General features: G+C 37.6%; 1 protein-coding gene and 4 non-coding genes across 5 annotated transcripts in view; 1 reads left to right on the top strand and 4 right to left on the bottom strand.

The window, feature by feature from the left end:
• Window positions 1-2,316: 2,316 nt before the first annotated feature.
• Window positions 2,317-2,389, bottom strand: Trnat-ugu (transfer RNA threonine (anticodon UGU)). The gene has a single exon. It is a non-coding gene; the product is annotated as a tRNA-Thr (tRNA).
• An 86-nt stretch (window positions 2,390-2,475) lies between these two features.
• On the bottom strand, window positions 2,476-2,548 carry Trnat-ugu (transfer RNA threonine (anticodon UGU)). Its single transcript has one exon. It is a non-coding gene; the product is annotated as a tRNA-Thr (tRNA).
• Window positions 2,549-2,631: 83 nt separating this feature from the next.
• Trnat-ugu (transfer RNA threonine (anticodon UGU)) lies at window positions 2,632-2,704 on the bottom strand. Its single transcript has one exon. It is a non-coding gene; the product is annotated as a tRNA-Thr (tRNA).
• An 86-nt stretch (window positions 2,705-2,790) lies between these two features.
• On the bottom strand, window positions 2,791-2,863 carry Trnat-ugu (transfer RNA threonine (anticodon UGU)). The gene has a single exon. It is a non-coding gene; the product is annotated as a tRNA-Thr (tRNA).
• Window positions 2,864-5,252: 2,389 nt separating this feature from the next.
• The window catches only part of LOC148719409 (neuroglian-like), a 9,075-nt gene continuing 968 nt past the window's right edge, over window positions 5,253-13,359 (top strand). The window contains exons 1-10 of the mRNA XM_088741317.1: window positions 5,253-5,374; window positions 5,969-6,074; window positions 8,336-8,656; window positions 9,184-9,462; window positions 9,871-10,182; window positions 10,683-10,970; window positions 11,349-11,477; window positions 11,897-12,031; window positions 12,851-12,947; window positions 13,270-13,359. The exon at window positions 13,270-13,359 is cut by the window's right edge and continues 968 nt beyond it. Coding sequence (XP_088597443.1) covers window positions 6,020-6,074; window positions 8,336-8,656; window positions 9,184-9,462; window positions 9,871-10,182; window positions 10,683-10,970; window positions 11,349-11,477; window positions 11,897-12,031; window positions 12,851-12,947; window positions 13,270-13,359 — 1,706 coding nt within the window. The 5' untranslated portion in view covers window positions 5,253-5,374; window positions 5,969-6,019. The remainder of the gene's footprint in view (window positions 5,375-5,968; window positions 6,075-8,335; window positions 8,657-9,183; window positions 9,463-9,870; window positions 10,183-10,682; window positions 10,971-11,348; window positions 11,478-11,896; window positions 12,032-12,850; window positions 12,948-13,269) is intronic.

The raw sequence follows: 13,359 nt of genomic DNA, 5'->3' as shown, positions 1-13,359 counted from the left end.
AAATGTTTTCGCTCAAAACAGTGTTTACATTTTTGAAGAGGGAAATTATTCGCCATGCATTGTTAGCTATAGTGGAGATTGCACCGCTAGATATAAATTCCAGTTGAGCGTCTCTGTATCTTTTTTTTTTTTTTTTTTTGCCACTTACTTTAAAATGAATTCTGTTGATTAATTAAGCGACTGTCGATTGGATTAAGCGGTCAGTTGGCGAGGAAACAGTTTCTGCTCACACGAGATAAACCTGTTTGCATAAGGACTAACGCTGAAATTGTTCAATTAAAAAAAAAAGGCCGTAATTGTTAATTTCTCTAATTGTTTTCACCTCCCAGAGAGTGGGTCTCTAACCGGTCGGCTGAAAATGAAGTAAAACAGCCATACAATTTTTGAATTATATAGGATTACTACAGACAGCAACAAGAACAATAACAAAAGCCACGGATACAAATATTACTGCTACTGCTACTACCGTGATCATACTACTACTACTACAGTAACTACCACTGCTGCTGCTGCTGCTGCTGCTGCTGCAGCTGCTGCTGCTGCAGTTGCCACTACTACTATCAATTCTACTACTGCTACCATTATTGCTGCTGCTGCTACTGCCGCCACTACTTCTCAATACTTCTACCATACTATTACTCACTACTACTACTACTACTACTACTACAACTACTACTACTACTACTACTACTACTACTACTACTACTACTACTGCTGCTGCTACCACTTCCATGCTGCTACTATAGTACCACTACTACTGCTATTGCTGCTGTAGCTGCCGTTATTTCTATCAGTTTCACCTCTGTTGCTACAACCACTACTAATATCATGATAATAGTAATGACTACGATGATATCAATACTGCTTGGCCTGATGTCAGGCTCTCATTTCATGCATCTAAGTTGAATGATGTGTCAGGTATAACACCACACAGTGTCTTCGCTAAATCTTATTAAAGAATCATCAGAAAGAAATACAACAACCTTGCGCATCATCACATCGGGAATATCAAAAGGAAGAACACGAAAACAGAATTGCTATCTTTATCTAAGGGTATTGAATTTAAGTTGTTTGTTTTGATACCCTGAGTATTCTACAGCTGGGCCCAGTTGTTCGAAGACCGATTAGCGCTAACCCAGGGTTAAAATTTAATCCAGGTTTCTATATTTCTCTGTTCAAAAGCCGTTTTAAAATAATTTTCCCAATTCTTCTTAGAGCATTCAATCAACAAATTGTAAACAAATGGAATTAAAGTGAAATTAGTTTTAAAGCTTTCAGATCTTCAAATAAATTTCACGGTAACCCTGGGTTATCTTAACCCACCTTTGAACAACCCGGCTCTGGAGACTAAAGATCTCGGACATTAGAGAAGTTGAGAGGGAGGGGAGGGCGGGGAATGACTTGTAGTACGCTACTGATGAATTATTTTTCGTTGAAAAGTTTCTCTCGTAGATTTTTTTTTTTTTAAGTATCTGCATGGAAAATTTTCTAGGCTGCTTACTGCAAACGATATATTAATACAATTTATCATCTATTTATCATTCATATATTTATTAATTTATCAATCTATTTTCACCTTGAACTTTACTGATTTTAAAATGTTCCTTAATTGTTCTAATCTCATCCAATTTTATCAAAATAGCGAAATCGGGTTTGGAATGAAGCCCATTAAAAAGGAATTCTGCTTGTAAGCGAATACAGAGCATAAATTGGTTTCCACTTGAGAACTTCTCAGAGAGAGTCACAAGAAATACCGTGACTTTGGGAACCTTACAATTTCTGGCCCTCGATTCACCCCCTGAAAGACATCATTCCTGTCCAAAAGACATATGTACACAATCTTAGGAAAAAAGGCTGCGCACGCCCGAAAATTAATACACAGCGCTTTATGAACACCTTTGTAAATAGGTTGATATTTAAGCTCCATTTATTGTAATGACATACTTTTTAATTCATAGTATGTATGTAGATTTCTGTTGTAGTTTCTCCGAATTCATTGTAACATAAGATATGTAGTTTTATCTTATGATGGAATAAAGACTATTATTATTATTTATTATTAATAATACCCATGTTGGTTTGGTTGGGAAAACATTTTGTGTGGCAGGTTATACTTTAAGTCCGAAAAATATTAATAGCGACGTAAGGTAATGAAAGCCCCGTGAGAGATTTGAACACACGATCCCTACTTTACAAGACCAGTGCTCCAACCACTGAGCTAACGCGGCGACCACATGTGACAATCGAATCAAAAAGTTCAGGAAAATGAAATGCTTCAGTTCTTTGATGCAAAAAGAACAAAAACAAATCTTGCTCAGCCCCGTGAGAGATTTGAACTCTCGACCCCTGGTTTACAAGACCAATGCTCTAACCACTGAGCTAACGAGGCGACCACATGTTAGAAACGAATCAAAAACTTCAGGAAAATGAAATGCTTCTGTGCTTTGATGCAAAAAGAACAAAAACGAATCTCTCAGCCCCGTGAGAGATTTGAACTCTCAACCCCTGGTTTACAAGAACAGTGCTCTAACCACTGAGTTAACGAGGCGACCTCGTGTGATAATCGAATCAAAAACTTGAAAATGAAATGGTTCTGTGCTTTGATGCAAAAAGAACAAAAACGAATCTCTCAGCCCCGTGAGAGATTTGAACTCTCGACCCCTGGTTTACAAGACCAATGCTCTAACCACTGAGCTAACGAGGCGACCTCGTGTGATAATCGAATCAAAAACTTCAGGAAAATGAAATGGTTCTGTACTTTGATGCAAAAAGAACAAAAACGAACCTCTCAGCCCCGTGAGAGATTTGAACTCTCGACCCCTGGTTTACAAGACCAGTGCTCTAACCACTGAGCTAACGAGGCTTGCGGTACTAAAGATTGAAAAATAAAAAAGGTAAAACAAAAACAAAACAGTATTCATCTGAATTCGATATCAATAATCAAGGCATCGGTGATCGGAGAATTTTCCGGCTTGGAAGCACAATTCTCGAGCTAAATTTGAATTTAACGCCTAAGATACTTTTTATTCAGACGTGTAGAATACTCTTTTTTACTTTGTCCTTTTCTGCTGCCGCTAAATTAGGTAAGCTCCCACGATAAACTTAAAGGCTTAGTGCAAACTAAGCTTCAAGGCTACATTAAACTAAAATACGCCAGTGAACGGTCAAGTTTACCGTTCACACTCATCGTATTAAAGATCAGACGATCGGAATGCATGACCACTGGAAACAGTGCTTTTCAAAAACACTCTTCACAGCGGAAGTATTTGAAAACACCGGCTCCCTTTAAGGAAGACGGAAAATGTTTTGTAAACGGAGCATTTCTAGAAAGTTGTGTTCTGTATATATATTTTGGCGGGACTACAAGGCCCTTGTTTCAATACGCATGCTCAAGAGTGCTTTCATACAATAATTGTATGAGTACTAACAACCTCACAAAACTCACGCAGTTGAGTGTACTGGTCAAGGAAAAGTTGCTCGCAACTTGATTTACACTTCTATCAAAGAAAACTCGTATGGACGGCTTTTCGAAATAAAAAAAATTTCTCTCCTACAATAGCGTCTTAGCGGTAGTTAGATGAGTGAGCAAGTCAATTGATCAAGAAGTTTCCCTTGTGAGGTCTATCTATGTAAATATTTGCTTTTCAGTTTGTGAACAAGGAGAACTCTCAAGGTAAAGTGATCATGATTATTAAGCTTCATCTCTTCCAGGAAAACTGTGGTGAGACCCATTCCATTTTGTGTAAATTTATCACCTTAGCAAACTACGAACAGTTCATAACTATTTTCCCATCTCTTTCCGTTAGGCGAATGAAAACAAATCACCAAAAAATTTCCAACATTTGAATAGCGTCGGCGCCGTGCAAACTTCAGGAGCAAGCCGCCGTGTTTAAATTTCCTCTGACCCGTACAACGGATTAAGCTGGAAAGGGAAGACTGCAGGCTATCTTTAGCCTGGGAGAAACTGTATACCATTCGCGATCTTGGCAGTAATTTCGTAACAAGAGCTGCCCCAATGACTGGAGGCAATCTATTCTGGGATTAAACATATCATTGTAAGGCAAGATTTTCAAAGCACTTCTTTCTGCAGCTTAAGGGAGTTCGTGGTTATTAGTCTAAAGTGGCGTCTCGTCTCTGCCAAACGCACTTCAGAGACCCACAGAATCCGATAGTGAAATCTTTCAGCATCGCGCAGATTTCAGATATTAGCAATTCGACCTCACTTCTCAAAAGGATCTTCGACCCCATGTCCACGGACTAAACTTATACAATGAGAGAATTTTCCAATACTCGTCACAGAGGCTGGTCTATTTTAGAACGTGCGTTTCAGTACTGCGAGTTTAACTAAAAATTCCAAAAGTTTCCTTGAAGAGTCTCTTAAAATGCCGCGTCGGAATAGTTAATATAACCACGAACTTTCACATGAATTGATGATTCCATTGTTGCATATATAACACTGAAGCTGACTAAGACATTTACCAGCCTGAGGAAATAAGAAATTTAGAGCCAAATATCTTCAAAAAGATGAAAACGCTAAAGGGAATCTTCTCGATGGCAAGCTCTGGATGACGTTGGCACTACTCTGATATGGCTTACAGGCTTAAGAAATAAGCTTAACTTGTTCTATGACTTAATTCTAAGTGTATTCACTAAAAACATTAGATTGTTTAAACGCGGGAAAAGCATGGAGAATCCTGGCATTAACAGCAGTTTATCTAAAGTTTTCTATTTTGTTTTTGAGTCGATCGTTTTGATAACAGAATGGCTCAAAGCGGAAGAAGAACCCAGTAAAAACATTGAGCAGTTGCCAAATAAGCGAAATGCGTATCATGTTGAGCTCTATCGTTAAAGGTCTCTTGTAATGCATTTGAAACTCTCCAAAATTTTCCTTCCTTTCGTCTTCCTAACAAAAAATTCAAACTAAATACTTCTTGACTCGCCAAGGAATGTTCTAAGCTGAATTCGGCTAAAAACATACCCGTGCCTCTTTTAAGATAACCCGCTTACTCTTTTGAAAAGACCGAGCCCTTATTCTTTGCCAAAGTGTTTAGGTCAAGTTTATTGATCCTAAGTAGCCTCTTTATTCTCTGTTTATGAAAATAGCCAATCCAATCAGTGACAAAATCCAATTTGTGTAACCGAGAAGCATCATTCGTTATAAAAATCGGACGTAAGTAAATAATGGTTTACTGTTTACCTGTCACAGACATTTCCTCTTGACTTCACGATTCGAATTGGCTTCTTTTGGATGTATTTTCTCCCTAAAATAGAATTTCTACCGTGCGAACGTAAATTCAATTAATAGCAAGCACGTATGCTGACGATCATATGAACTCAAAAGGAAAACAGACCGCGTTACCTCAATTTAGCCTTGGTGAGTTGTCAAAGTTTCGTGCAATATCTTTTAGAATCAATGAATCAATAGAACGCACTTTCTATTGGTTTACGAGCCGGAGGCGAGTGATTTACTAAACTTTTCTCCCAGCATCTTTAGCGGGTTATTACGCTGGTAAACCGATAGCAAACGCAGTCTGTTGCTTTAATTCACAAAATAAACTTCAATTTCCTATGTCTTTACCGGACAATACCGTAGAGCTCGTAAATAAATATGGCACCACTGTTCTCATGGAAACATTCCAAGGGAATACCGATGAAACTAATTGCATGAAAAGATGTTTTATTGCGTTTTGGAAACTAGAGTCCCACATCTAATGCATGCTCTTACAAAAAGGTTAGACTAAAGTGTTAATTTTTAAAGATTGGTTTTTCTGCTGCTTCTAATTAAATCACAAATAGTGAAATCGTACCTCATAAACAGATCGTGAGAGGCTTTTTTGACCCAAGTTAATTAAACGGGCAAACTTTGTTTTTGATTTGAAGAACATGCGTTCAGATGAGATATGTTTATCTCAGTGGTTGTTTGAGAGAACACGTGAACCTGTTTACACTACAGGATTATCTTTTCCAGGTGATTTGAAGACAATTCCGTGGAAGAGAGGTGATTTATTAACGGTGCAAGATGAAAGTTCTCTACATGCTGTTCTTTTTATTAGCGTGTCTCTTTTGTCTCCAAGGTCAGTCCTTTTGTTTCTCCTTAATCATTGCTAATGTTTGGACGTTTGCTGACTTTGGGTACAAATTGAGAAAATCGCAAGGACATAATTCAAAATTGGAATGGGTCTCCTATAAATATAAAACACCTCCCATTTTCGGAAGTCGCTGAAATAACAAACTCAAAAAGGTAATTTACAGTCATTAAAACTTTCTGTCAATGATTTATTTTTGCTACAATTGACAACAACAACAAATAAAGCCACATCTCTAACACATTTGAATAAAGAAAATCTACCCAAAATTTCCGTCCAACTTTCAAATGATATTGACACTTGTACGTAATTCTTACTGAGGAAAATAGAAGCTCGGTAATACCAAAGGCTGTTTGTTTATTTTTCTCCAAATTCACTCTGTATTTCCCTATGTGCTATACTGAAGAGGCAGTTAGAACCGACTGCTTTGTGCGGAAACACCGAGATATTTTGCCAGTTATAGAAAGAGACATATTCATTTAATTAGGGCCGTTGTTAACAGTTAACTAGAGTTTAATCAAAACTGTCAGGTGCCAAAAAATACTCCCGAATAAACGACTTAAATATCTCGTTCGAATGGGAAAGTTCGACTGAGGCACTGAGCAATGGTTAAAAGGGACACTGAGAGGCAGTTGAAAATTCCATGAGTTATCAAACTTGCTTTGTGGATTCAGCTTTGAGCTCACAAGGAAGACATTCTTGAAGGCAAAGATGATTTTCTTCGCGTAAAATAAATCATCCAGGTAGAGAGGCGTCCAAAATAGACAAATCTGATGAAATTAACGTACATTTGCTCTCTTGCCTTTCTCTTTTCTCTCTTTTTCTTTTGTTTTTCCTTGGGAAGATTTAATTCCACTATCACCTCAGCTGTGACTTATTAATTCGTCATTTACACCCCCAAAAAACCCGAGTGCTTCACACAGTGATTGTTCGAGTTTCGCGTTTCCCCGACACATTGCAGCACGATTCGTTTCATTTTTTCTTTCCTTGTTTCTACTACTTTAACGCTTTTTTCACACTCAAATTTTAGAGGTAGTTGAAACGTGACCCCCATCGGTATATCCATATCAGCCCATGATATGTGGGTTTTGTTTTTACAAAAAAAAAGTATGTCATCACTTATGATGTCCTTTAAAAATTAACGACAAAATATTGCGTGCTTATCTACCCTACCAACGATAGCGTCATTATTTCGGCAATGTAGGGTGTAATTTGTAAGAATTGTATGTTAGAACATATTTCATTTGTCATAAAATCGGCAATTAAGAACTTATCGCTTGAAGTTCGAAAACACGTTTTTCTTATTTTTCTTCCATCAACTGATGCCTATCAAGCAAGGTTTTAAAGCACCTTTTGGAAATCGTTATATGTGGTCGTGACCGCGGCCAGAGACTTTAAAGTGGCAAAGTTATGAACATAGTGAACGAACGGATATAAATAACTTGGAATTAACCGGAAACTTTCACTTTTATCATTTACAATACATAACAAACGAGATAAAAAGGCAGTCCTAAAACATGACAAATGACAAATATTTGCAAGGAGGAATTTGAAAATTATTCAAAGATTTAGTTATGCGACGGTGTTTAAGTGTTTGGGCGAAACTAAATCGAAGTGCGAAAACAATAGGAATGATTAAGAACTAACCGTCTCTCCACCTTTTTTCCCAGTTTCTTTTCACGTATCTTAGCCGAGACGTTTGCGCTCTGTGCAGTAATTGAATGGCTGGGACAAGTTAAAGAAAATATGTTAGGAAAAATTAATGTTTAAAACAAATGTTTATGAACGATTCAAGCGTTTAACTCATGCAAACGCTGTTTCTTATAATATATTGCTTACTAGTCTCTCAAAAGGACTGGAACTAAGCTATTTTTGAAAAGCGAAGACTGATTCGAGGGCTTTTATGGTTTTAAAATTATCTGGTCCCAGTCTTCCGTTACGAAAGTCCTTGAGTCAATTCTCCGATCAACAACTTCTTTAAATTACAAAACAGAGGTATGAAACTCGGTTGAGAACCATCTTCTCACCAAACTCGAGCAATGTCTTCCGTTGCGGGTACCAGTCTCTCTCAAACCTAAATCTCCCTCCGATTATCAAAACTTCAAAGTCGATTGTAACTCCCGGGTAACAGCTATTTATCTTGTTTATTCTATATCTTGCATTAACTAAAATACGGCTTCTTTTCCTCGTCACTACATCGTGCATGCGTAATCATTTTTTTTTTTTTTTTTTTGATATTTCAATCACAGATGCAACTAGCGAAGCGTCGGGAATTACAACAAGAGAAGGCAAAAATGTCACTTTACCATGTAAGACGTCCAACGGCCAATCTGGAATCTGGTACAAGACTGTTTGGTTTAAAGGCTTAGATAGAGTGATTTTTATCGGAAATGGAGGCCACTTTATCATATACTCTCAAAGGAAACACCCAATAACTGTGGTTGACAAGGAATCCATTCGTCTCGACTATGTTGATCGTTATGATCACGGAAATTATTCGTGCAGAGCGCTGTATTCAGACGGAAGTGATCCTAAAAACGTTCAACAAAACGTGACACTTCTTGTGAAAGGTTAGTTCTTTTATCTTGCTAGCCGCAAGTCATAATATCAAAATAAACGTTTTCGCTAGTTTGGCTAGTTTTGTGATTATTTATCAATAAAATAATTTACTTTTAGTAGTAAAAAGTCATCAAATTACAAAACTGATCGAAAAAAAGCCTCACAAAACAACTGTAGCATTTTATATAACCAGGAATTTATAGATTCCTTGTGTGATTATTGTAAACCAAAACCAAATTTATTATAACAGGCCAAACAGATCAAAGGTATATTATTGCCAGTTGGAAACCAGAACCCCTAACAAAATAAAGCTAGGTGGTTTTAACATGGAAAATCCGTCGCAAATTATAAAGTTGAGATTTGTGTCAATTTTGCCTCTTATTGTCTAATTGTTTGGCGCAATTGTTCACGTCCAATAAGAGTGCAGTGAAGCTAAGGCGGTGAAAGTCTGGACTACAATGAACATTCAGTTGAAAATTGCAATTATGGTCAATCGATAGGCCATTCCTACTTATAACATGTCAGCGGTATCTTTCAGCTCGTCCACTGATAAGCACCAAAAGCCCAAGAATTCAAAACCTGACCCATAATGCATCAAAACCAAACTTGGCACTTGACTGCACCGTCAATGCATTCCCTAAAGCTGATGCGAGGTGGCAGAAAATTGATGGACAGCTGCCAAAGAGCAGGATTAAACAGGAAAGCAATGGGACTTTGGTGATACATGAAGCTTCTGCAGAGGACAGTGGAACATATCAATGTTCAGCGGTCAACGAACTTGGAAGAGACCAGTTGAATTTCACTGTCGCCGTTTTTGGTATGATAGAGCATCTTAAGCTTATTTATTTACCTGTCAGTCCATGCATTACCAATAGCCGTTTTTCATCTGTTTCATGCAGTTTGGAAATTCAAAACTAATTGTAAGGACGCTATACATGAAGTAGTTCACTAAGTTAGTAATGTATCCATAAAATTTTTTTGCATATGTGAATTTAAGCGATCTTCCTGATGGAATCAAAATTTTATTTCTCTTGAAGGAAATCGTACCTAGTTCATTTTGACTTGAAAATTGATGAAAATGTCTTTTTCGGATTCTTATCAGCTCGGGTTTGAACACAAAATGTGCTCTACATTTATATCCTCTTTTGTAAGGCAAGACGGACTCTATCGTTTATACCAAACAAAAGTCGTTCATGTTTTTCGTTTCCTCCGTTTTCGTTTTCAGAACCACCTCGAATATTCGGGAAAAAAAAGTTCCACGCTAACGTGGACGAAACAGCCGAGTTGATTTGTGAGTCGCGCGGAAATCCTAATCTGTCTTTCTCATGGACTTGGAGAAACAGTAAAAACAAAACTTTTAGTATTGCCCAGGGCGAAGAACTTAGTGGATACAGCATGACAACGAAACACGGTACTGCAACGAGTCAAAGCATTCTTAAAATAATCACGGTCAAAGAAGAGTCTTGGACACTATACACCTGCGAAGCTGTAAATGCTCTGGGTCGATCTTCGGCTAACATTTCTTTGTCCGGAAAAAGTAAGTCCATTCTTTATTTATTATTATTATTTTTTTCATATAAAATAGGAATCTTTATTTAAAATCACCAAAACTATTTACAAAAGTTTGATAAAAACCCTAAAAATCGAAAAACACATTAAAATTTCCATCAGAAGCTAAGAAAAACACACCGTCTACGTTTACTTCTCGAGCTTTTCGATAATAATAAAGATGATAATAATAATAATGATAATAAAAATGATTAGAGTGATAACAATGATAACAGTAGTCCTATTAATAAGATCCTAACAAATGGCACCCTCTGAACTTTGAATATTATTGTTTATAATATAAAGCGATAAAGGTAAAAGGTAATGACAGCTTATGGGTCGAAAGGCCCATCCAGCGGCTTTTTTTGACAACGCACAAGAGTGATAAAATTTCACTCTCATAGCTATGAGGACCAGGAAAGAGAATTTTTCCATTAGATCAGCTCTATTATTTTTCTTATCTTTATCTATTTATTCATTTTTGTACAGCTCGTCCAGAAAGTCCGACAATAATCTCCGTGGAAACCACGGATCGAGAAGCTTTGGTCACGTGGACATTTAACGATGATGGTGGCCTGGAACTGAATGCCTTAATACTCCAGTACAGAAAGGGTGAAAAAGAGTGGAATGAAATCCAGATTAAACCCCCAAACAAAAACAAGTACACCATCATGTATCTCGATCCAGACACAAACTACAACTTCCGTATCTTGGCGACCAACAACCTAGGCACCAGTACTCCTAGTTCAAACTATTTTGCCAAAACAAAGAAAACGGGTAAGAAGACGTCTTTCAGTTAAAAAAAAGCATCCGTTTTTTTCAAATCTTTGTCAGCTTTAGAATTCCTGTGACCAAACTGGTCAGTGACGCATTCTGACGTAATAGGAGGTTAAAAACTAGTTTCAGGGGTTAAAAAAGTAGAATGTGTTGTTCTCACGTGACGTCACAGCAGCCACTTTGATCACTACAACAATAGACAAGAGGCCCAGCTGACCTGGATTCGATTTCATCATCTCGTATCCCGGGTCGATTGAGGCTTTCCAGTTTTGCTCCTTCCACCACTACTCTACCTTGTAGAGTGAACAGAGCAAATTTGTTCCCTGATGTGAAAAGGCTTTTGATGATATCAACAAACCCAAACTGTTTACTTTTCAGACATAGACGAATGCAAAGAAGGTTATTTCAAGTGCCCAGAGAATGCCAAATGCAAAAACACTCCTGGTTCATATGATTGCCTTTGCGAAGGAGGATTTCGTTACAATGCCATCAATAACACCTGTGACGGTATGATATTTTTCATTTATTCTCTTCCTTAGATGCATCATTTTGAGACTGAATAATGCAGATGGTGAAGGTGGAAAGGGAGGGGGTACTGGGCTGAGCTAAGGGGGAGTGGGAAAGGGAAGTGAAGGGGTTCATTATGATTGTGTTGGGTGGAGTGTCGAGAAATACGACATAGATTTTAATATCATATTTTAGGCGAGGTACAATACCGTTTTTTACTTCGATAAGAATGGTCATCGCTAAAATAACGAATTTTTCCAATCATACCATTCGGCTATCGAAACAGCAGTAAAATGCGTACAGAAAATACAAAAAAAAAAAAAGAAAAAGAAATCCAAGCTAAAAAAATATTCATAATGAAGGTAACTTCTCTGTGACTATCATAAAGAGTGAGTAAAAATGATTTTTAATTTCCTCAGATATTGACGAATGTGAGAGTATATTTGAAAACAATTGCTACTGGAGCAGTGCATATTGTATAAATACGCCAGGATCTTACTATTGTACGTATCCACATGGATACAAATACGACAATCGTGAAAGAAGATGCAAAGGTAAGTTGCGATCAGGGGTTAATAAGCTTCTCATTAAGATTAACTAGTGACAAAGTAGTTTGTGGGGGGAAGGGAGGATCGCGACGGGGTGCGCATTGTAACGCAATGCTTGGCCTACTTGGTTTAAATATTCAGAGGGTATGTGAATTGAGTTTTTGCTGATGTACGTCTTTGCTCGGGTGGTTATTGTCTATGTTCTTACTTCTGGAGCGACAAATTCAACGTTGAAACTCAGGTAGAAATAGCATCTACTTAAACGTCACGGTGGTTTCGTCGATTTTAGGATAGATTATCTTAACTGATGCATTTTCTGTGCACAGTAAGCTAGTTTGGTTTAAGAATGGAATAGCAGGAATTCATAATACTGACTACTTTTAGTGACTGATGATTATAAACCGTTCGAACAAAAGTCACTTTTAGATTTAACAGTCACATCTGCACAGCCACTTGGTTATGGTCAGCAATTGTAAAACTTCTATTCAATCGATAATACTGTCCAAAGTGCTTGCCCATAGTTTTCCCTTTTTAATGTAAAAGCGATAGGTTACCCAGATAAGGTTCCAACACTACCTAGTCATGATTTGAAAATTCTGTGTTGTTGGCTTAGAAGCGTTACTCATGCACGGAGTGCATTTCTCTATCATTGAAAATAAATTGGGAGGGTGAACTGGGAAGGAAAATTGACAAGGGTAATCCGTGCATGCGCAGTATCCCATAGTAGGCGTTTCATGCTGTAGAAATCGAGCTGCGATACGCAGTTTGCAAATGACACAAATTACCTATCAGCTACTTTGAGACTCTACATTTATTTTTTTACAGATGACAAGAATAGGACACTTGGAATAATATTTGGTGTTATCTTCGGCGTTGTAGTCGTCCTCATCATAATTGCATTTTTCTTCCACCTCCGAAATAAGTAAGTCATTTGCAAGTAAGCTGTCTACATCGATAAATATCTTATTCGATTGTTTCTGAATAAAACGGGACAACATTTTGCTAGTTTTGTGGTGATTGCGCGAGCCCTAAAAAAGCGCGGAAAAGATACTAATGGTGATCAAAGTATCTACTGATAAAAAAATGGAACAAAACCCTTGTAAAAGGTTTGGTTATTGCGGCTTTCCTTTTCCGATAGGGCGATGAAATATCCCCTTTTCATTCAGGAGGAAAAAACAATAGCTGCCATTTTTGTTTGTGTTTGGCGAGACCAACTTACCTCGTACTATTTTTATGAATTTCAGACGGTACAAAGCAGAACTGCAGGATGACAACAACGCCAGTTTTACCACACGCTCCGTTCATTCGGGTGTCACCTTCCCGGAGGATTCAAA

This window comes from Stylophora pistillata, chromosome 12, assembly GCF_964205215.1.
Source record: "Stylophora pistillata chromosome 12, jaStyPist1.2, whole genome shotgun sequence".
Lineage (NCBI taxonomy): Eukaryota > Metazoa > Cnidaria > Anthozoa > Scleractinia > Pocilloporidae > Stylophora > Stylophora pistillata.
The sequence above is the reverse complement of the archived record's forward strand: the minus strand, read 5'-3'. Positions and strand labels throughout refer to the sequence as shown.